The 25,078-nt window shown below is 39.1% G+C and overlaps 1 protein-coding gene across 1 annotated transcript; it reads left to right on the plus strand.

Annotated features, from left to right (window-relative positions):
* The first annotated feature begins 8,463 nt into the window (after window positions 1-8,463).
* Window positions 8,464-25,075, plus strand: LOC106495283 (mediator of RNA polymerase II transcription subunit 1-like). Its single transcript, XM_067291238.1, is given in 18 exon segments — window positions 8,464-8,557; window positions 9,129-9,232; window positions 10,349-10,433; window positions 10,792-10,846; window positions 11,286-11,418; window positions 12,515-12,543; window positions 14,918-14,989; window positions 15,089-15,163; window positions 16,363-16,433; window positions 17,276-17,314; window positions 17,317-17,340; window positions 17,936-18,044; window positions 18,814-18,938; window positions 19,321-19,433; window positions 21,218-21,413; window positions 21,758-21,853; window positions 22,292-22,400; window positions 23,571-25,075. Coding segments are annotated over 18 exon segments (1,863 nt in total). The 5' UTR covers window positions 8,464-8,496; the 3' UTR covers window positions 23,938-25,075.
* The last annotated feature ends 3 nt before the right edge of the window (window positions 25,076-25,078 follow it).

Genomic DNA, 25,078 nt, shown 5'->3' on the forward strand with positions numbered 1-25,078 from the left:
TGCTCGCTCGGTCACGCGCGCGGGCAGCGGGTCAGGGGCAAGGCCGCCGGGGCGCACGGGCGGAACCCGCTTCCGGAAAGAGGCGGGGCAGGCGGAAGGCAGCTGCTTCCGGCAGCCGGCGCGCGGGGCGACGGCACCGCCGCCGGGTCGGGTGGCGCCTGGGGGTCCTGCCCACGCGAGGCAGGAGGGGCGGGGCAGAGGACAGGGGGCGGGGCCTGAGGAAGGGGCGGGGGCGGGGTTGTTGGTGGCCGTTAGGGGTGGGGCGACGATGGCGGGGTTGGCTAACGGCCGCGGGCAAAAAGTTGTCGTTTTTCCTCGTGTTACCGCCTTCGCGCTGCGCACATCCCGCAAAGCGAGCCTCGCTACAGGCTGATAAAACCAGCTTGAAGCCTTCTCCTGGCATCAGCTTCTTTCCAAAGCTGGATAGAGGGTCCCTGGCTAGTGTGTCCCACTCCCCTCGGTGGCTTGTTCACTGTGGAGCCTAATGGTGTCGGAGTGCCTGTTTCCTCTCCGTTGTTTCAGCCTTGTCTTTGAGTATTCTGAGACAGTGAGACACACATCATAGCTTCATGTCCACTACTCATTCCCCTAGCTAATCCCTGATCTAGCAAATAGATGAGGCATGTGTTCCAATGGTAAGGAGATAAGTTGCTGACATCTGTTGCGAGATTTATAAACAATTAGTGGGGAAAGCAGAACATGAGCTTTCCTCAAGGGACAAGTACAAGCTGAGGAAACATTTAATATACTGAGTTTAAGAAGAATTATCATTGGCAGAAGGGAACATGAAGCACTGAGATTGTTACATATTTTATGGTCATGGACTGTGATATGTGCTAATTTGTTGCATCAAAGTGAGAAACAGCCTTGGGAACATCTTGTATTGTGGTATGTACTAATTTGTTACATCAGCGAGAAACAGCCTTGGGAACATCTGTGGGAACATCCTACAGCCTGTAGTGGGGGGCATGTACCCCGCCTGAGAAAATTGAGCTGAGCTAGCGAAGCGGCAATGTTAGTTTAGGTAGCCTAATATGGCACACAATGCAGAGGAAGACTCCAGCCTTCATCCCCACGACCACCAGAGGGCTGAAGAAGACCCCCTAGCAACAGCCGGCGCAACCGCAGAAGTTACAGGAGGTGCCCCGTATACCCGGAACTGGAATCGCATATAAGGAGACTGTGAGGGGGGGTTGCGCGCGCCGTTGGTGGAGCAGGAGACTCCCCCCGGCCGCCCAGCGCTGTTTTGCTTACTTGTGACTTGCTCAATTATTTTATAAATTGGAATTTATGCAACCTGGCCCCAGTGGTTGTCAATTTGTCACGTTTACCTATAACATGGACCAATCCATGCGTACAGGGTTTTATAGATGCCAAACAAAACAGGGAGATAAGAGAGGAGAGTTTCCACTTTAATAGCAATAATTCAAATAATAATAACCAAAACAACTCCTTAATAACTGTATCTTTCACTATTAAACTATGGAGTTAAATGGGAGCTTTGTGTAAACACAGCATGATTTAAACTCATAATATAATGTAGAAATTGGCTACTCAGTATGTACTTCTGTTTTATCAAGCTGTAACCGGTCAGACATTTGCCTCACTCAAGATACCTTTGGCAATCAGTGCTTAGCTAGCTGAGTATTTTTTCAAAGAGTCAGTAAGAACGAGGGGAGAATGTTGAGTAGGGACTACACAAATTGTTTGGACTGCTCCTCTTCCTCCCCTCACCCAGTGATTTAGTTGAACATTTTCCATGTTTGGAATTTCCAGTTTTTCAAATCTCAGCTGGAAATCTTGTAGTGCTACATTAGCCTAATGCAGCCATTGTATTCTGATCGCAAAGCAGGTGCACCTTAAAATCTTCTCTGTTGTTCTCCATGCTCAGTTTTCTGCTGTTTATGACATCTTAGAAATTTAGTCAGTCTTTAGTCCATCTCCTCTAGGATTTAGTTTCTTTGGCCTCACATTTCAGTATGAGCTAATTTTTGCATACTCCACAGAGTTTGGGAAACTCATCTCAATAAAGGAACAATCCAAATGCAGCTCTTTCCAATTAAATTTCCAAATATGTTTATTCACACAAAGTGTGATGCTTGGATCTTATAAAATGGGAGGAAAAAAAGAAATTTGACAACACCAAGTCAACAGAAGAGCCAAAAAGAAACACAAACCATTTTGGATATTTCCACACATGGGAAAATTGACATACTAGCTACGTTTAGTCTTTTAATAAAACCATAAAAATGTGGGGAGGGTGGGAACATGACCCTGCATACATACAGATCGGGGGTCTTCAAGGAATCCTGGCCCAAATTCTGCAGCTCTTTGGCTGTCTGTGTAGTGTATTACTTTTTAATACATATTCCAGAACCCTTCGGTTGAAAGAGTGGCTGAGTCATAGTTAAGGTGCCAATAATACTGTGATCTGCAGCTATTCAGTACCTCCTCATGTGGAGGGAAGCCAAGACTGGGATGTTAGTTTTGATTCCACTGATTATTCCCTGTCTTCAACATCTGCATTCAATCAGCCACATGCCCTGAAATCACGCAGTTTAAAGGTCCTTAGTTGCTGAAAAGGCATCACTAGTGGTTGAAAAAAAAACAACAAACACATGCAGTCACTCTTATTCTCCCTTTCTTGTTCCCTTCCTCTTTTCTTGCCCAGTAATCACACCCCTTCACTCCATACTGTGTAGAAGGCGATGGAGACTCTGCTTCTGAAGGTGATCAAGTCTTTGTATTGATTTTAATATGAGTTTGGATCATGCCTAAAAGGTATCAAAGACACTCTTTTGGTCATGTGTATTTTGGTTCATATCAGGCGTGTGCCTTTGATCTCTTGCTTGGTGTGACTTACTCTGCTTTGATTTGCATTGTGGAATGGGCCTGTAAAATGCAAACTGGATTTGGTTAGGGTGAGAGGCAAAGGTGCACTGCAGGAATGCACCTCATGCACTTCTGCTGCCAATGGGCGTTCTGTCCACAGGGCCACACTAGAGCTAGTCCAAAATAACCATCCCCCTATAATACACAGTGCGGCTGTCAGGGCCTTGGTAGCAACTGTTTCGCTCTGTAGATCTGCTCCTTTTGCACCATGCTGCTTGCTAATGTGGACATAGCCTTTGTCCTTTTGATCTGCCTCTGTCATTTTATTTTGAATTTTTGTCCTGTGTCCTGCATATTATAACTCAATAAAAAACAATTTATACCATACCCCTTGTCCTCCATTTCTGAACCCCCCCAGCACCTTGTCTAAACCAGATGGAAAAAATGAGCTCTTTAACCCAAGACTAATAGAAATATTTCCATGAAAATGCATTCCATGAATATTTCCTATTCACTTGCTAGTAAGCAACCATACTGAGAGCATCTCTATAGCACCCATGACAGTTTAGGACATTTCTTCAGTTTAAGAGGGCAGTTGGAGTGCCAAAGGAGAGTAGGTTTTGCAACTATTCCACTGACCACATAGGAACTTAGGGTTGGGTAGCCCAAGGTAACAGTGGGTTGGAGTTGCTCACTGCTCTCTGGTATTTAGATGCTACAGCAGGAACCTAAAACCATAGAGACGGAGTAGTAGACATTTGCAGTGTGGCCCTAGGGATGTATTTGATAATTGTCCTTTTTTATGTGTTACCATATGTACCAGTACAACTCTGTACATAAAATACTCACAGAGAAGAATTACAAGGAGTCATTAAGCAGAGATGTAATTAATTGTGTGCTATGAGTATTTGCATTATGTACCATAAAACAACTAAGGAAACAACTGAGATACTGACAAGAATTTCAGTTATTTTAAAAAATTAGAGATATGTGGAGTACACAAAACATGTCCTAGTGTTTGGGAAAGACATTGCTGTCTGGCTTCCCTATCCAGTGAACGAAATTAAAAGCAAAAAATACTTATTCCCTTTACTTTAGCACACACTTTATAGCACACAGTATATATCCAAAGCATGAAGAATTTAACACTGTAATTTTCTCTTAGCTTGCTGTTGACATGAATGAATGAACCATGTTCTTTGGAAAATGCCATCTTTACCACCTAATCATACATGAAACACCTATTCTTCCTTCAAGATCTCAATAAATCTTCAAGGGTGAGAGAGACTTCATTTTTCTAAGGGACAAAATAGAAAGGCAACAAAACCACTTGCTGGTTTTTGAGGGCACCCTCCTGTTTCAGCGCAGAATTGATAACCCTGGCACCTGATGTGTCCGTGGGTGGGCAGGCCTTTGTGTTCTGAAGTATTGCTGAACCGAAATCAATACAGGGGAGGCAGGATTTCCTGGTATTATGGATAATGTTTTTCTCTTTTATGCTGGGTGCACAACTGTATTAGAATTTAGTAGACGCCATTATGTTGCCAATGCATAGGGATGCATGAAATGTATTTGTGATTTGATGGAGTTTCTAAGCAGCAGGACTGAAGGAAAGAAACTACCAGGCTCAAATTCACCATGTATTCTGGAGAGTATTACCCACCGGCAAATGAAAGGAAACTTTCACCTGCCTTCATCTCCTACTAGGTATGAAAAATAATAAGTAATAATGAGTAAAGAATATGGTAGACTATTGCCTGGCTAATTTTAAGTGTATTCCTATATCCCAACTATGCAACTGTGTATGTGTGTATAAGGGGTGGTCAGTTTTTAGTGACATACTGGAGGTACATCACTGACATGCCCAAGTGCAGACTTGGTACTTAGCCCCCTCTTTACGCAATGGAGAGCGATGGCTGCCTCGAGAGCATGCAGATGTCAGGCAGGTTGAGTCTCCCTCTGAATGGGCCCATTTCTCTCCAACAGCTACAGAGGAAATTTGATCTGACAAAGCTTATTTTTGGTGCTTGCTGTTAGGCAGAACAACTCCAGGCCTTACTGGAGACCCTACTTGGTTGGGATTCAGAGATCTGAATTCTGCTCTGACATTGTCACTAACCTACTCTGATCTTAGCCAACCACTGTCCTTCCATTTCCCATCCCAACTTTCATCTGCCTTTTATATTTACAGCTTAAGCTCTTTGAGGTAGGGATAGCCTTTTTCTATGTTTTTGCGGTACATACAGCCCAGAGAATATTTTTGCGATATGCACAGATTAACATCCACTATTCTCAAGATAAAGCAATCAGAACAGATTCTGAACTCTGCAGATCAACACATAGACACACAAGGAGATTGGGGAGCTGCTTCTACTAATCCTGCTTGATGCAAGAGTGTCTTAATGTCACCTGACAGAGGAGCTTCCCATCATCTGTGACTGCCTCCAACACTGTTATACATATACTCATATGCTTGCAAACAGGTACATGCTCCCTAAAAAATAAGGTAGTGTGATTATTATAATAACCTGCTGGGTAACGAAATATTTGCATTTGCTTAGCATTTGCTAGCTGTCCAAATGACATGATTCTCAGTAGTCCTTCTCAGCTGGTCATGGCTTTTGGCATTCCCAGCTTCCTTACCAGTCTCAAATGGTCATTTTGAAAAGATAATCCAGCCCTGAAATGGTCTGTGCTTATAGAAAATGTTCAGAGAAGTGACTTGGATAATAATGAATCCAAGACTAATGATGAGTTTGCAGTCATTCATCTTGTCATTCATCAGGGCTAGGAGAAATAACATCATTCTAGTAGATATCTAGCAATCTGGCAATCTGAGATTCAAGGGTTACAGAACTGTTGGTTTATGAGAAATCAGAATAGACAGAAACATTATTAGAAACATAATTAAGAAATTATTGAGTGTCTAAAAATATATAGGCATTAAAATGTATAACTCGGTGTTTATTGCACATTTATAACAAGACTTCACAGTTTCATTAGGTTGGTTTTACAATGTAAGATATGAAAAGCTGTATCAATATCTTTAACATAATAGAATTATGTAAAATATGTAGCTTCTGTGGACTACATATCCTCATGGTGTTCGTGTAATGTCTTTACCTGGCATTTATTGGGACTGAACTCCTGCATGGTATTGTTTTTCCTGAATAATGTGTCCTTCCCACATACTATTTTACTTAAACCAGTATTTGCCACCAAGTGTTGTTGCCCTTTTAGTCAGCATATAATATAATTCAGATCCTGGTATATATTCAGTCAGAACACTTAAGCCTAACAGTCATCTCCAAACCAATACTCGTTCAAAATAGCTCAAAATAGACTTTAAGGCCTTTCATTTTTCTGCCATGAAAATAACACAAAAATATCATAAAAATGATCACAAAAATGATCACAAAAAAAATGATCACAAATGATCACAAATGATCACAAATGATCACAAAAATAAACAGAGTGATAATAATAATCAACTTCTTAAAAGGGCCTTAGAAAGACAAACCAGTTTTAAAGGGATAAGATAACCTCAAATTATTTAAGAGAATGAGAAGATTTTTTCTGGGGATAACTTACTCTGTAATTGCACACTTCAGAGTTTCTTTCAGAGGCAGTTTTTGCTGAATGCAGTAAGAGAGCTATCTAAAGCAGGTGGACATGCAGGATTCATAAGGGTAATTCCTATTATCTTATATACTGATAATAATGCTTGACCAGTTGCTTTTTTTTCCTTTTAATGAGTTGACCCAGTTAAATCATTTGTGTATCTAATATGCATGAGATGCTATAATAAGAACATTTTTAATTATTCAACATTCTTAACTTTTCTCTTCAGTGTGGTAATTTGATAAGACAGTTCTGAACACTAGAACAACACCTTGATTCAAGGAGCTTTCTGCCAATACTTAAGCTGTTGTTTCTCATGTATAATCTTAGTCAATATTATCATTTTATGCAGGTATGAAGGTTACTCTTTGTCTTGGAATATTTGTTTTCTTATGAAAAACTGGCACTATTCCTGTTCAGGCAAATATTGTTTAAATTCATCTACCTAAATAAAGTAATATACATTCAAACACAGTGGAAAAGATTATTTTGTATTGAAAAAGAAAAGAGAATTTTAGGCTTATGAGCCATGCTGGAGGGAGAGTCTTTAACCATTAAGTCCTTTGCTTATTTGCACAGCTACTGTGCAGACAAGGTAAGCAGTAGTATCTTTCTTCACATTATTTTGGAAACATTCTCTTCAAGAGGGTAAGGAAATAATTCACTTTTACTATTCAGGACTTGATCAAGCCACTGGAGTGAGTGTCAAGTTCACAGTGACTCCAATAAGCTCTGGATCAGGGTGAATATTTATGAAAATTACCACTAAAATAGTGAATACTGATGAGCTGTGATACATTGTATATGCACATACCTATTCACATAATATGGACTGAGGTAACCTACTTATTTTACATGGGCCATAATACATGTTCTTGCCTAGCAGAAAGCTTTTCAATACATTGTTCAAGCAAACCTGAGCTAAAATGCTTTTCTAGAAATGATGAACACAAAAATTTTGAAATGGATGCACCAAGTCACAGGTAGAGATGGTCATTATACCTGAAGTCAATTCTATTTTCAATTTTAAAAATAATTGAACGTTTAAGAGTATAAACCAAGCCAATCAGGTTAGGGGGGTGAGATTTAACACAAATGTTCAATTACATCATCAATTTACTTGATCATCTTTTACCTCCTTTGTAAAAGCTGAAGTGCAGAAGTTAAGTAAGACATCAGCTGCACTGACTTTCCCTAAGTTATATGCTTGACACCTGTCTGTTTGGAGACAAATACCTGTTCTTTTGCACCTACCTTGCTCTTCTGGGACTCCTAGGTTCATGCATAACTTCTGTAATCTTAGTGAGGCCACCAGACTATTCACTTCCTACTCAGGTATTTCCGTGCAAGCCCAAGTTGACCTTCTTGACATGTTATGAGACTATTTCAGGCATCACAGTATGACTGATGACAAAGGTGAAAACAAAGAAAAGCTATGTTGTAAGAGAAGTCAAAACACTGCCACACAGGGTTTACATAGGGGACAGCTATAGGCCTGGCCTTCCCCCAGTAAGTTTCAAGCTAGTGCCTATGTGCGAGGCCAGGATTAAACCTTGCCCCACTGCTGCCATTGCGCACTGACCCCTGCTTATGGGGAGAGGGGACAGGAGGTAGCCATAAAGGGATGCACAGACTCAACGCAAGCACTATAAAAGGCTGTAGAAGCATTTTTTTTTTTTTTTCTTCCCACTCTGAGCTCAGTTAAAAGCTCCCTTGTGGAGTGCTTCCCTGCCTTGCTGAGTGAATGCTATTGCCATATCCTGCTTTTCCCTCAGGGGCATTATCTTCCTGAAGATGCTGCACTTTCTGAAAAGATGGGATAGACATTGTGCCTTCTCTTGGGGACTGAAATATGGAAGAAGAGTCCGGCTGACAGGATGCCTCACTGCTGCTAAAAATTAGCAGAGTGGAGAGGTTCCCATATTCAAGCACTAACCCAGAGCCCAGTTTTGTGAGCTGGGAGCAAACCTGCTGGCCTGCCGGCACCTGTGGGTGCCCCGGTGCAGGTGCTACAAGTAGGAGCCCTGGTGTGCTGTGGCATGGATGGAGATGGGGGTACAGGAGAGGCAACAGCTGCTGCCTCCCTGCAGGCATCAGGACATGGGTGAGTGGCACCCATGGGGAGCACCTTCTCCTAGTAGGGTGCTTGTGAGAGTGGGCTGGGGCTGGGGCTGGGGCTGGGGCTGGGGCTGGGGCCACTGCTGCCCCTTCCTCCAGCTGGTTGAGGTGGAGATGGTTGGGCTTCCAGGGGATTGTGGGTTCTGTTCTTCCCCTGTTCCTGCTCTAGGTGGGTGTAGAAATTGGGCTGCCTGAAGCCTGTAGCAAGATCAAGGCCTTAGTAATTGTTAAAAATGCACACCTAAGATTGCACATAGGTAAAGAAAGCTGAGTGGTTTAACAAGCTGAAGATGTGGCCATATCTCTGTATTTAAAATTGAGACTGTTTGCCTACACAAAGAGTCTTTTTGGTTTTCTTCCCTGTTTTCTGTCAAAAAACTTGCAAAAAATTAGATATTTGTATGCAAAACTCAACTAAAACATTTTTTCCTGTCACCTTTCTTGAAGCATAGCACCTATAATCTTAGCAAGTTTTCCTTTTTTTCCTCCTCTAACTTTTCTAGCTGCCAATGTAAATATGTGGCATCATATTTAGAATGCTCTGACATATTTTTCAGGTGCTGTGAAAGTTATTTCTACAAATGCTTTAATGGAACAGTTGTATCTAAAATACCAACAAAAGCCATGGACAGAAACTCTGAAACTTGTCCATTTTTGCATGGTAAGAATTGCAGATTAGGTTGGAGAAGAATATCTGATATAAGAGCAGAGATATTGAGATATTTCAAAAATTGCTTAACTTAAAAAAAAAAAAACTAAAAAAAAAAGCCTCATGGTGCCTATTAAAGGCTGACTTCTGATTTTTCTTACAACAGTTGATGAATAACAGTTTCTTGCATTATTTTAACTCTTCAAGGGTTAGTGCTGATGTAGTCTGATATTTTGGACTATTTCCATTCATTAACATCAGCACGTTTGTAGTGTGTAAAGACAACTTCTTGCCCATAGAACCAGGAAAAAAGTCAGTTCTACAGAACCTGGCCTGATATGTTTAAGATGCTGCTCAGAATCTCTTCTGCTGTGATTTACCTTAGGTCACTCCATACTTCCTGCTCTCCTGGTAACTAATTACATCTAAGCATCTTTTTTTTTTTTGTGAACAGCAGTTTAGCACAACTGTTGAGAGTTTAGTGTAAAAACAGTCACATTTATTTTCATGCTTCTTTTTATTAATGCTCAACTAAGATGCCTCTGAAAAAGAGGTCCTAACTTTAGCAGCACTGAAAATTTTTCAGCAGTGAATGCTCTTTATTAATTGAAGTGTGAAGAGCTTTCAGACAAGAACTACTGAGAAGAAGCTCGGAGAGTTTAATTCCTATTTAAAGTAATAGCTTCAACTAGGACTTGTGCCCTGACTCTAATCAAGTACAACCATAGTGCTGACTCGTATCTCATTTTCACTAAGACAGATTCTCCCTAAAATCAAAATCTAAACGTTTTCTTTGTTGGCTCCCAGTTACATGGTGAAATTGGCTCATATTAGGAGATGGATCCTGTGCTTATCCCAGAAGAAAAGGGAATGGAAGGCTGCTTTCTGCACCAAAGGCCTCTGATACATAATTACTGCACAACAGGGTCTTCATGAATCCATTCAGTTCAGTGCTGCCACTTCAGAGATAGTTATCATAATTGCTCATCTCTGTGTTTTACAAAGAGAAATAAGTACGATTTTGTTGGATTGGGTATCAGTGTTCCACATCTGGCATGCAGTGATATTCCTCTTTGGCTAGCAATTTAAGGGGTCTTTCTCTGTCTCCTCTGTTCACAAATGGGCTAGGATAAGCCACTTCGACAGCCTGTCAGTAATCCTCCAGATGGTCCATTGCTCTCTTGCATGGAGAAGATACAGAGGACACTAAATGGTAAGAAGTTGTCAGATAACTCAAAGTGTATTTTTTAGTATTCCATGGAAACTGCCTGTGCCTCTGTTGTTGATGTTCAGTGCAGTGGAGGCAAATGTACAGAGGTGGATATGAGACTTGTGACTCATCTTTGGGTTAAACCTTTGGGCTATAGTTATTCTCAAAGCCTGAGGAAAAAGCTGTATCCAACACAGCACTCATTAATCACAGGGTAATAGTTATCATTAATAACCAGAAGTCATACCAGAGATAATGATTTTTTTTTCATTACCTAAATTATATCCTTTAAAGCAGGAAAATATTGACTCTGCTTCTCGATCATTGCAACGTGATTAAATAGTATTTCCCTTTTTTACAGCTAAATCTTTGTTTTCTGTGATGAACAGATTGGAATCTTTATCCAAACAAAAAAGGTAAGTTTGTTTATGAATAAATGCAAACGAGCAAGCATGGCCCCAAGTCCAGGGGGAATTACCATCTGGATGGCTCATCAACAATATTTATTTAGCTTGGCGTTGTAATGGAGCGTATTACTTGGAATGAACATAACTGCCACTTTGGATTAGCCCTTTGTGGAAGGGCTTGTTGGGTGAAGAGAGGGGATTCATGCCTAGGTCCCAAAATTGCAGACTGAGGTAAATAACTTTCAGCAAACTGACACAATAATGTGAAGAGCAGAGCAAGGATGTGTTGCCTGGTTGGTTATTATCAAGAGCTGAGCCAAAGAAGAGTTATTTTTGAAGTGTCCCTGGAGTCTCTTCCCATGATCAAGTAAACTATGCTGATTTCCTTTCTTCATGTGACAGAACTTTTAGATATGCAAGCCTTTTTTTTTTTTTTTGCTCTCCCTAGGCTTAACTCTCATGTTAGCCCCAGTGGAACTGCCTGCTACATAACATCAGATATGTTTTATATAGAAGTTCATCTGGAGAAGGATGAGAAGGTGATGGATGTAAAGCTGGCTCACCTTGGAGAGGATCCTGTGGTAAAGTTAATCTTCTTTGCCCCTCACCTCCCTGTGGTCTCCTGTGTGGCCTCCAGCTGCCATGCCAGAAGGTCTCAGGCCACCTTTTGGTCTTATCACATCTGCCAGCCTGTGCAGATTTCTTGGCTCCTTTAGGGCATCTAAAATGACACTAGAAACTTGTTTAGGATCTGGATCTCTCACCTAAACTTAGTAAAGATACTAAGTACTGTTGCTCTAAGGATATCCCCACCTTCCAAGCATTTTGTAGTATCCTGGATAAATATTTGTATTCTTGTACTTTGTGATCAATATCATGTAATATATGTTCTCCATGGAGGTGTCTTTTAGTGTTACCAGAGACTCTAGTTGTTTTCATCTGCCTTCTTTATGAGTAGGTTCATTCCTGCCAATGGTGTTCTTTTTATTTTATTTTTTTTCTTGCAAAATCTCTCACTAAAATATTGTCATGCAAATCAGAGTGGTATTTTACCAAATTCTGCAGTTGTTCAGTGTTATAAGTGATCATTCAGATCAAAGTTAAAACAACTAGCTGGCTGTGGTGGGGGAAACGTATACTCTGATCAACAAAGCTGGTTAAACATGACTTGAATGACTTGAAATTCCTGGTATGACTGCAAATGAAAAAAGGGCCTAAATTAACTCCAAATGAATGTAACAATTTGGATGCTTACTGATGAGAATCCATCAGTGCTGGAAAATATTATTAAGATGGAAATGCATATCCAGAAAACTGTAGCACACTAGCTGCCAACAAAAGAAAAACTGGCAAAAATGCAATTTTTCTGGAACGAATGTATCAACAAACTATATTTTTGCTAATTATATCCTCTTCACAGAGCCTTCCTTCTCCTAATTATTATATTAACATTCTGTTTCAACTGTTATATGTGTTTGGTTTTTTTTCCTTTGGGGGTTGTTTGTCTGTTTTTATATAAACTATTCAGTTAAGTAATGGAGAATAATCTTACTATTACCAATGAATACCACTCCACTATTACCAAATTACCTCCTTTTAGGAGGCATTTCATAAAGGATGATAGGAAACATGACTCTCTTTTTTTTTTTTTTTTTTTTTTTTCTCTTACTCCTCTAGATTTGTGACAATTTGGTTCAGCATCTAAGGTAAAGAATCATGTAATCATGTGCAGTGTTTCTTCTTGAATAGAAGGGAATTCCTGACAATCTTGTGTTTCTCTGAATGTTTTAGGGAGTCAAGGATAGAATGACTCTAGAGTAATAATACAACCATTTCCTTTACTCCCTCCCTCCCTTCCCCCCCCCCCCCCAAAAAAAAAAAGTCAGAGGCAGGCAATAATAGTATGAAGCCAGAAACAACAGAAGAACTGACACTTCTCTGGGATTTCATTTTATGTGGGAAGTTAGTTTCAGTGCTCCATATTGGAAGATCATTTGTTGTTGTTTGTCTTAACTGGCTTATTTCCAATCTGTACATAGAAGCATAAAAATGCAACAAATGTAACTTGGAAAAGATACTCCAGACAGTTTGTCATACTTCTGAAGTCATCCCATCAAAAACAGCTAAATTGCATCTGCTTCTATGAATAAATAAATAAATGTAACCCCCATACGTTAGCTCTAGCTGCCAGTTGAACACAGTCTTGGACTACAGGCATTTGTATTGATTGCAAGGCCTAGATTCCATATTGTGTAAATGGGCTGATGATGAAAGCTCAGAACTGGCAGATTTACAGATCCAGAACAGATATTACCTTTTCTGGCTCCCCTTGCATCAAATAGGATGATTCAAATAGCCTCTATTGTCCTTGTGCAAATGTCTTCAGTAGGGGCTCTTCAGGCTTCTGTCACAGCAGTGAAGCAAGGTGGTGTCACAGGGCCTGTTTTTCTTTCCAGATGTGTAGGAGACTTGCTTTAATTTTCTCATGCAGTAATAGGGTGCTGTATTTTTTTTTCTTATTACCATGTTTTGTTTGGTCTGAAGAGTTACTGTTCCAAATCAGGCCTCTTCCTTAAAAGTCCGGTTAGAAGTACCCTGAGCAATCTGACCACAGTTCCAGGTTTACTAGTAATGAGTATACATAAGAAGCCAGATGCTTATTTAAATGCCTTGCCAGAACAAGTGAAAGGGAAGATAAAGAGAGAAAGAATAATTATTGATCACACATGTTTCATATCTATGTGGGCCTATAACACATTTTGTCTTTTCTTTATTTTCCTGCCCTCTCTTTCCTCAGAAATGGAATTATATTTAGCTTTATAGGTGTAAACAGATATATATTAAAGCTTTAACTTGCACTTTCATAATTTTTTGACTTCCAGTGATTTTAATTATCAGCTGTTTGGCTCCCAGGGTTAGCATTGGCACTATGGATACTACTTGCCTGCCTTCCTGTTTTTGTTAGGATGTGCCACTAAATACAAGAATCACCTCTGCACCTCCTGGTGTAGTGGTGCAGTATTTCATTTGGTCCTAAGGCAGTTTATCTGCCTGTGTGTTTTTGTGCGTGTCAAAGTAACTACAAACTAATGCTGAATTAGGCCCAATTCATAGGCTGGCACTGTGTTTTTGCCTGTGTGTACGTGTGCTTGCTTCATCCCTCTTCCTTGGCTTCCCCACTCTTCTGGTTGGGAAGAGAGTCATGGAAGAAAGTGAGTGTCTTGGTTAGGTTTCTCTTTGGAGAGAGGGTTTGCCCCTGTGCAAAAGTCCAGGCAGACTTATTTGGTCCCTTTTTTAATCCACGTTGCTGGTATGGCTTTTAAACTCAAGTACAGCTATCTGCTGCAGAAGAGAGTTTAGCAAGGGTTTGTAAAATCCATTTCAGCAGATGGGTAAGTATTTGATGGCTTAGCCTGTGCAGAGCTCCAGGCTGTCACACCACTATCTAAATAGCTAGTTAGAATCTGCAAGAATCTTGTTTTGTGAGCAGTATGAACCATTTCTTTACAACCTTATGCAAGCCACCTGTCCCTTGGGGGGGGGGGGGGGCGTGTCTGTGTGTATGGGGGGGTGTTGTCTGTGTGTGTAGTTTTTTTTTTAATTTATTTTTTATTGATGTATCTGTCAGTTGTATTTGAGATCGGCCTCTCTCAGGGTGCTATGACGTGCAATATTAATACGGAGCTTGATATTTTGATGAACAGAACAATGTATGAGTGCATTGTATTAGGCGAGTGTTATTATATGACTAACTTTATTGGAACATCAAGAGAGCTCTTTGTAGCTGATGAGCTACATCTCGAGCTGTCAGATTTGTGTATCGTGCACATTTATTGCTTTCAGTAATGCATATTTAACCAGTGTTAGCTATAATTACATTGCTTTTTGCAAGAGAGCCAAGGATTCACATTTCCTGGTATCTTCTCAGAAATGTATAAGCAGTACTACTACATGCCAGATCTGATAAGGAGGGGACCTATGTCATTCTGCTTGAAATAGTGCTTTTTCTAGCAAGTTAGAGATAAAGACTTATTATCCATTTCATTTAGTAGTGTGGTAATAACTGTTTCTTATTGGTAGGATGAAGAACTATGATGCCTTTGGAAAGATTCTAGAAGACCTGTCAAATCTATATCAGATTCCAGGAAACAGGTTGCAACTAGTTTTTACTTGCAAAATCTTTAAAATCCATAGTCTAGCTTTTCTATACTTAAAATTCATTTGTTTGTTTGTTTGTTTTTTCTCTCCTAGCGAAATGAAAGCTAAGGGATACCTTGCTTTGCAGTCCCTTGAGAAAGACCTTTATTCAATGTCTCTTTTAGACAGGTAACTTGAAGACTACCTCTTTCTCCCTTCCCCTCTACCCCACTCCTTCATTTCACTTAAAAAACACGAGTCGGTTGATATAATTACAGAGCAGATGTAGAAGGCTAATGAGTTTTTTCCCACTGGAAAGCTTGAAGTCTTTCTGAAGTTTGCCAACCCCAGGCATGCCAAACAAGATGATCTACTGAACTGCTGTGCTTTATCTAAGGGACTTGCTGTGAAACTGGTTGGTTGCAGGGCTTAGGGTGCGTGTGTATGTGACCACCCACTAAGAGCAGACAGTACATCTTAAATTTAGCAGTCATTTTTGGCTCTCCCTTTGGCAGAAGTAAACATACCTTCTGGGATTCTGCTTTCTGGGGATCTCACTTTCTGCTCAAGCTTTAGATCAGGAGTAGGGAGTACTAGCCTTCTCTCCATCCTTCTTTTTCTCACTTCTCCTGTCAAGGAGTAGGATTACAGATAAATGGGGGACAGACTTCCCTAAATCCTCTAGCAATTGTTCAATGGCTTTCATTCTCTCCAGAACAGCAGAGCTGAGGGCATTGCTTTCCTTCTTGATTCTGAAGTGTCTTTTCTGATATTTTGCCTATTAAGTATTCTCAGCAAGCATGGTCTTCTGTAACTTGAGACACACCCTTGGCCTATTTTTTGTATGGTGTTCCCTTATGAAGCATGTCAGGTCCATGAACAAAGGTACTACGTCCTTGCTAATCACAGATTTCTCAGTAAATGTTATTCATCAGTTAAATAAATCATTTTCCCCTTCTATTGATACAAGTTAATGCACTGCAGAGTTATAGTACACAGCTATATAATTGTATGGCTATATGTATTCAGCTCAAAATATTTGAGGTTAGAGATTGGTTCTGTTTGAGTTAGTTTATCCAGGTTAACTCCTCACTCTTTGCCCTATCTGTCACTTCAATGTTTTCCTCACCCTTTCATTTCTGGTAAATAGCATATCAAGTTTCAACATGAAGTAGCAGAGATACAGGGCTGAAGCTGGAAGCCCAAGTCCTATGAGTTGCACATGAGTTGCATGATGGAGTTTCTGAAAGTTGTCATAACAAACAGAGACACATTCCACTTTCAAGAAAGCATCCTTTCCCTTTGGTTAGGGGTACAAATAATCCTTTACATTGATCTAGCTAGCACTGCATCTCAGGAAACACTAATCAATATGTGTTTTGAACTAGAACAGAGGATGTAAACAGAGTTACTGAAGTACTTCATGGAAAAGTAGGACACCTGGTGCCAAGAACTGGAGGTGATTTTTTTTTTTCCCCCTTTATTTCTTTTTTTTCTTTTTTCCTTCTTCAGGCACAACACTGAGTTGATCTTTGTTCACAGCAAAGATCCTCTTATGTATAAAACATGTTGTGTAGGGACTTGCTGGATCTCTTTTCTTAGACATTGTATACACGTTCAGAAAAAATACAAAGGGCCAGGTGGCTTATCAGCTACAGCAACACTGACTTCACAGCAGCCTAAAAGCAAAGCTAGCAATATTTTGAGGTTATGTGGGAAACCACGTTTTGGGAGTAACCATGAAATGACAGCAGTAATAGCTGAGATAATACTGATGTTGCCTGAAAGGCAAGTACATTTAGCTGATAAGTTTCCTGGCTCACCTACACTGTCAAAATTGAGCTTTAACCTTTGGTGTGTTATACCCTGTTTTTTTTAAAAAAAACAAAACAAAACAAAAAAAACCCATGCTTCTAATGTATGCTTCTGCTGTGTTGTTGCAGAGCTCCGTGTGAAGTCCCCTATGCACCTATTATGAGTTTCTCTCCTATTTCAGACTAGTCACTGAATGCTAGGAGTTCAGCTAATATTTTTAAGGCTGAACAAGAGGTTATTGTGCAAGATATTGAAACAACCTGATCTTCTGAAAGATACATCTGATGACTCTATACACTGAGGCTTTAGCTGTTAAATACTAAGTAAATGCTGTGATTTGAACACATGCTGTGATTAGAGATGCATCCATTTAGGAATCTCTTTCTGCCCACCCTACACTTTTCTTCCTTTTTTTCCCTTTAGCATTAAGATACATAATAGACTTCCTTTATTGACTTGTGTAGTAATTTTTTTTTAATTCCTCAGGAACTCCTATGAACATTGAATTTTACATTTCTCCCTATCAAGATTGGAAGCAGAACTAAACCCTGGTAAAGCTAGAAGTGCAGAAATAATTAAATATTGCAATAACTCTTTCAACACTACATGTTTCATTAACCAAAAGGTCATTAACAAGACTCAGAAATATGCCTGAAATTTTACTACAGTCATACTTCATGTTGGAAACTTCCTTACAGGATAACTAGAATGTTGTTTGTTTTGCTGTTGCTTCCAGTGAAGTGAAACAAGTTAGATTTCAAACTCTAGTTTAGCAGAAAGACTTATGTGATGCACTTTATCACAGGGATAAGGTGTCTCAGCAAACTGCTTTCCCATTTCTTGGCTGTTAATTGAAACTTAAACAAGTGTGGTATCAAACAAAAATAACCATCTAGACAGCATGAAAAGGACTGGTAGTTGTTTGATATGTTTCGTGGCATGCTCAAAAAACAACTATTGCTGCTATTGCTATTTGGCAACTTTGGCCATTTAGATGTTGTCTCTGCAAATTTTTCCTTACTGCCCAGTCATTGTAGCTGTCAGTTTGGTCTGATCTTCCCAGGATTTTACCACTGCGTATTTCAGATGCACAGGATTAATCTACACTGACAAGGGGAAAATAATGAAATTTTCTTTCTCTCTCAGATTCCCAGGTATCTGGAGCAAAAGTAGTTGTAACCATTGAAGGCACAGATATACTCCACAGACTTCCTATTTCTCCATTAATTGCAGATTCTCAAGCTGGAGAAGATGGGTGAGATTCTGGACACTTCTCAATACACCGATGAACTTGCAAATCACTGACACTAACCCACCATAACTTGCAGTGATTCTGTGCTAATAGAAAGGATACACAGTTCACTATTAAACCCAGGAAACTCTGTTTTATTGATGGCCTTATCCCCCATAGCTATACCTTGCATAATCTGTGGCTTTTACAGTTTTCCCAAATGGACTTTAAAGTCATTGTGCCCATATTTAACTCCATAAATTGCACAGGATTATGGATTTAATCATAGATTTGAGGCCAGAAGGAGCCTCTGCAATAATGTTACTTAACCTCCTAGCATTCAATCAGCAACTCCTACATAGTTTCAGAATAAATAAAGCATGCATTGAGGGATATTACACCTAAACTATAGAAAATAGTTTGCCATCCCACCATGGACACTATCACCATCTCTTTCATGCGTGCTCTCTTTCTCTCCTTTAGTACTGGATTGGAGGAAAAGTTTGAAGCTATTTGAAGCTATTCTCCAAAATGAACTATTACAGACTGTTTTATAGCAAACATCCTTATACACTGCTCTTCAGTTTCCTGTGGCTCGCTTTTCCTTTCTGCTAGTTTTCACACTAACCTTGTTTTAAAATGTAAGAAAGAGCTATACTTGCACTTCTATAGCAAAACTTTTCTCAAAGCAGAAGTATGAAAAATGGGAAATTACTAGGGACCTGATTATGCCCTTACACAAGAGTTCTTTTTGTATTAGTTTTAACAAGCTTTCTTACCACCTTTTTTCCAGCAGCCCTGCTTTTTTGCCACTGACTGATGAACTCAGCATGGATTTGTCAGCTTGTTTTTTGTTGAAGTCTCACCAGCCTATTCCTATGTCCTCATCCAGTATTGAGCAGATACAGAGGCTCACAGGCATGTTTTTTTAAGATTATTTTGGTGACTATACATGACTTGTTTGCTTTTTATTTCCCTGTGTTAAAGTTGTAAGAGGGAAAAATGGGTTGTGGGGCAGAAAATCTGTTCTGTAAGCCCAGGTGTAACACATTTTAGCAAACAATGTAAAAAAAAAAAAAAATCTAAAAAAGATGTGACAATAAGAAAAGATAGATAGGCTTATGGACAAAGCTATTACACACTCTACTCGGTTTCCCATCAGTGAAAAAGGAGATATGAAGGAAGGTTAATGTTTATGTCTGTGCATTTTCAAAACATTGGTTTTGTTTTAATATTTTTTTTTTTTTTAGCATTTATAGCCATACTCTAAATACTAATTAAAAAAATCAACTTGTTTTAGGGATTCAGATTGCTGACTTGAAACTAGTTCCTCTACATGAGCTGATTGTTCAGTCTACTCTTAAAGAAAAATGCAGTGAAGATTTGTCTACACACAATTCCTGTTTCTTTGTGGTGAGGTACATGCTAAAATATCTTTTTCCTATCAGCAAAAGCAATGAAAATGTCCCAGAATTCCAACAGTACTTAAATGCTCTTTAGGGAATAGTTCAAGTTACCGAGGAAACAATATTAGACCCTTTAAATCAAGACAACTTCTCATCCTCATTAAAGAAACACCTTCTGTATATGGTTACTGAAGTCATATTAATTTGTCTGTGTGTTTAACTGTGTCCTCCCCCATCCCCCCCAATATTTATTCTGCTAAATATTGTTCACAACTTCATCATTAATGCCTTAAAAAGAAGGAAACTTATTGGCTGGTCTGAGGAGAAAGACCCAAGATGGTACTTATCTAGGTTTCTGAAGATCTTTATCATGGAGCACTTCTATCACTGTTTTAATAAAAACAAAACTCTCAATCAGGTAACATTGAGAATACTGATGTTTTTTTTTTTTGGGGGGGGGGAAGCTAGCTGGAAGAAAAGTATAAAGGGTGTTGACAATTACCATTTAGAGCCATCATTGTTTAATTGTGGATAGCTTCCCTTTTAAAAAATGTTTTATTAGAAAAATATTTAATTTATGCTGTGTTAGACACAGGTGAGAAATTTTAGCAAGTAAAATGGTGGCTAAGATGTTTTGCTTTTAAGTTATGTACAGGGCAACTACAAGACAAACATCAAAGTGTGTGTGGTTTGTTTTTTTGCTAAGAAACTCTCATATTGAAAATCATGGCAACAAAAGGAGAGGGTATTTCTTTTTGTATTATCAGAGCCCATTGCCTACATAGTTCTTGGACTTTGGAGGTAGTGGTGCAAAAGGCTGTAGTGAATTTATGCTGCTCTGGCAGAAGGTTTAGCAAAGTTCTGTTTTATAAAGACCATAAACTGGGAAGAACTTTTAATTTCCACTGGATTTGATACACGAGAGGCTCTAACTCTTCAGCAATTCTCTAAAACATTAGTACTTAGTGAGATTGTTTAGCTTTGGAGTCTAAAGCTTTCATTTCTAGAAATAAATTACTAAATTGAATTCTGACCTTGAATCAAATGTAGAGAAGCTCTTCTGCTCCACAGACACCCAGGGACAAGATCCTTCATTCTGCTTTCCATCTTTTCTTAATATCAACTGTGTTAATTAGCTGCCCTGCCCTGTTCTTAAGGTGACAACTCCCACTTTGATCAATGCATGTATACAGAAGTGGATAACACTATATTTCACTTCCAATTTTGTGATATAGCATCACTGTCACATGGAGAGGTGGCAATATTTTATTACCATCTCCTCCTCTTGAAATGAATCACCAGGAGATAATCTAGCCAAACATACCTCTCCAAAGAGAGCAGTGATGGTGCAGAAGCAACACATGATGGGCCTAAGAGGAGAGATTTCAGGCAAAACTGTTATCCTTGTTGTACAGGAGTCAAGTAGTATTACTAAGATATTCTCCTGAGGAAAAAGATCTTGGTTAATATTTCTATAGCTTGCTCTAGGACTCTTATGAGTAGTCAGAAGAGCTGGTGGGACTAAAACACCTGACCACGTGGCTTTAGGGGGGTATTCCCCAAATTGAAATGTATGTGGTGGGGGGGGGAAGGTCTCAGTGAGCTTCCTTTTCTGGATTATATTTCTACTGAAACACAGACTGACATGATGGACTTGCTAGAAGTGTGCCTTTCAAAATTAGTTTTGCTGTCAGATTGTGTGATTGCCTCATAATATCAGGTCTTACTTTCTTGTTTTCAGTGTTTGAAAAATCAACATATTTGTTTGTTTCTTTTTTTCTTTCTCTCCAGTCTCTTCCAGATTGCCCAAAGCACTGTTACTTCATAAACAAGGGCTCAGAAAAATCAGATTTAGCAGGAGCCTTGGTCAGTAGAATCCCATTTACCCACCCAAAGTGTGTGCCTGGCATAATAGAGGTTCTTCGACATCAGATGGCATATAACACTCTTATTAGCAGCTGTGTCTCTGAGAAGCACATAAATGAAGGTAAATCGTTTGGTTGGAAGTAATGACAGAATATTAAAGGAAAAATTAGTTTCCAGTCTGGGTTTTAACAGACTTTACTCTTCCTTGCCAAAGCCTGCAGAGTGTTTTAAATGACCAAAAATCCTTAATTCTAGTATTATACTCAGTTGAATATTCAAAACAAAAAAAAAACCCAAGAACCTCCTAGTTCTGAAACCTCTAGGAGCATAAACTCAGTTGCCAAAGCAATGAACAATTAGATTCTACTCTATCAATCTCGTAACTACTGGCATGTGATTCAGCCAAAAAGTGCCCATGTTTAATGTGTGTGGGGAAATATCACTAAATAGCAATTTTATTTCTAGATGACTCAGAACTGCTTTACTTTGAAGTGGCACCACAAAAGAACACCAGCTTTTCTGTTTCGTTTCTTCATCCTGTGAAAGACAATTTAGCCTGTGGTACGTGTGGAATATTTGATGCTGTCCTTATTGGGTTGACAAAGATCTTCGTTTTGTCTAGGTTGCTGCACTGTGCTTTTCTGTTACAAATACATTCTAATGGCTGTTGTTAGTGATGCACAACTGTGAAAAACAGAGTAGCACTTTTGTGTATAAATCACTTACTGAAGTGCTCTGTATTTGGCATAAATCAGAAAGTAATGCAAAAACCTTAAGTCCTAATTCCATCTTGGCCTCCAGTTAATTAATAAATTGTAGCTTCTAATCTTATTGATCATCAGTATATTAGGAAAAAGCAAGCCCTGTGCAAAAGCATTGCTGCAAGGCCCCTTCCTGCTGGCTTCAGTTTTATTCCCTTGAAGTATCAGAATCAAAGGAAGGTATACAATGTTTACAAAAGCGTCTGTTTTGAAATACTTGTACTCTGTTCTTGCTTAGTGATAATTGATGTCATAACCTCCAGAGAAATCCAATGTAGTCTTCATTTAAAACCTCAAGATCCAACTCTAAATTCTAGTGATGACTTTATATCAAGAGCTGTGAAGCAGTAAGTTGTTTTGTTTTATTTCATAACATTTGGAATAAACCTTTGATGTCCATTTAATGGAAATATCACGTGCATTCACAGTGCCATTAATTCAGCTGATGAAACAACTTCACTTTAGTAAAAGGTTATATGATAGTCAGAATGAGTCACTTCTTTACTGTGTGTTAAGTATCTCTTTCAAAAAGGGACACTTAAACATTGCTATCGATAAGCAATACTTCTTTCTTGTACAAAAATGTGGTGGTGGGGGGAGAAGCTTGTGAATGAAGAAACTTTTACCTTTTCTTTTATATAGATGCTTTTTCTTTTTTTTTAAATCAAGATGCTTTTCTGAAGGCTCTGGCTAATGACAGTCTCATGACTGGTATAGCTTAGATATATGACAGCATGAAAAGGACTTTTTCTACATCTACCTAATATCAGTCATAGCTTCTTTCAAAAAAGGGAAGTCTATATGGTATGTCCATGACACTGTTTCTGGCTTGCTGCTGGAAACTTAAAATTCCAAGAGAGTCAAGTTGCTGTGGCATATGAACATACACTAGAGAAAGGACTGACAGCACTAATTCTTTTGGCATAATAAACAACAATTTGATTACAGCAAGGTTGATATAGGCTTGATATATATATATATTTTTTTCCCCCTCCTCTAACCTGTTCAATTAGCCTGCTCCGTTTTAACTCACAGAATACTAGAAACTATTCCTGGAACTAGATATCTCTAGTGTTGGGAGGGTAAGGGGGAAACCCTAGTGCAGATAATGCTTTAGAGAGGAGATGTTCTGTACCTGTTTCATACAAAATGCAAAAATTACGCTCTTTTATAATTGTGTTCAGTATTATTAATTTAAGTTTTCATTAAAAGCATCCTTGTGGCCTTGTTTTTGACTTCCCACCTCTTTGTATCAAAATTTGTTTGTGCTTGTCAGCTTGAAAATCCAGCACCTGCATGCATTATGTCAACACAGTTTCCAGTATAACACACACAGTTGTATTGTAGTTACAATGTAGTGCCTATAGGGTCACATGAGACAAAAAGATGCAGGGAAAAAGGGGGTGCTGTTTGCCACAAACAAGTCAGGTGTCAGCCACGATTTAAAAAAAAGTATTAATTTGAACAACGGGTGATGTCTGTAGTAGTGACTAATGTTTCATTTTTTTCTTCTCTAGTTGTATGTCAGTCCCAGTTGTCATGAGAGCTATCTTCAGGAACACTGTCAAGGTGGAAGCTAGTAGTGAAACAAAAGACATGGAAGTAGACACAGAACAGAAACCTGCATTGCCATTTGAGCCAACTGCAGATTCTAATAATCTTGAAGAGAGTCTTTCTGTGGCAGGTCAGCAAGATCTAGTAGTGAGAGATGAGCAAAGTGCTCAAGACAGCACAGAAGAAAGTCTTTCCACAGCCAAACTGAAAACTCTGGGTGATAGCACAGACAAGAGCACCTCCAACGTGAACGCACAAACTTCATGCAATACAGTAGAAGAAAGTAGTTGCACAGCTCATACAGAAGCTGTTATGACAGATACTAAGTGAAACACAAACTCAACCTACTGTCTGATAATCAAACAAGAAAGGAATACTTTCTCAAGAGCAGATTGCTTCTGCAAAAGAAGTTGAAGAGAACTCGGCAAGCTTACTGTCTACTTAGTTTCCTTTCAGTGGTGTTTCCTCTTTGCATGTTATTATATACAGAGGTAATATTCTCAAATTTTCGTTTTAAGTTTCCAAATTTGGAAAGTCTAACAATGCTCTAGGAACTCTTTATTTTTGTCTGCATTATTTTCCATCTTATTATGGAAAAAAGCTGTGGTATGTATGTATAGACTGTAACGTAACATGTACACAGCAGAAAAGTAATCTTTATCAATATCAGCATTATATTAAATAAATGGAGGAAAAGAAAGCTGTCTGAACAACTTTGTACATATGTAATTAGTGCAGTCTGATTCAATTCCATTGTATCTAAAACAAGTAGTATGAGACATTCTAGTTGCTAGTTCTGTTTTTCCCTAATGCAAAAAGCAGTACTGAATGGCAGCCAACTTGCACTCTAGCCCCTTAATAGCAGAATAACAGTCTTTAGTGAGAAAGTTATAGGCTCATTCTCTGGAAAAAATCAAATAATTCTTATGTTGGCTTTTTTAGCTTCAAAGTTTAAAAAAAAAAACAAACCTACACTAAACAATTTTAAAATTATTTGTAAGCAAACTGTTAAACGTTTGTCTCAGCCTAGACCCACCTTGTCTCAGACATGGAGGATTAATACGAGCAACTTAAACCCCACACTTACTGTAAAACAGTTTAAATACTGCAAAATAGAGATGGGCATTTATAAAGAAAAGGTTTTTCTGACCAGAGGAATTTGCAGTCAAAGTTAAGGCAAGCAACAGAAAAGTAAGTCAAATACAGGATGCTGGCACAGAAATATGAAGTTGTCAGAAATATGGCTGCATGGCTGACAGCATGCCTTTAAGAGAACGTAAAGGCAGGAAGCCCTGCTTCCTTAAAAAGTTGGGCGGGGGGAACACTATCAGAATGAGGGGGGAGAGAGCTCAGACTAGGACTGGCAGAACAAATACAAAAATAACATTCATTAGACTAGAAAAGCATTTGGTGTGGTCCAACAGGTTCAGAGCAGAGAGTATAACAGTAAAACAATGAAATTGTCAGTAAT

Source organism: Apteryx mantelli, chromosome 2 (assembly GCF_036417845.1).
Source record: "Apteryx mantelli isolate bAptMan1 chromosome 2, bAptMan1.hap1, whole genome shotgun sequence".
NCBI classification, from domain to species: Eukaryota; Metazoa; Chordata; class Aves; order Apterygiformes; family Apterygidae; genus Apteryx; species Apteryx mantelli.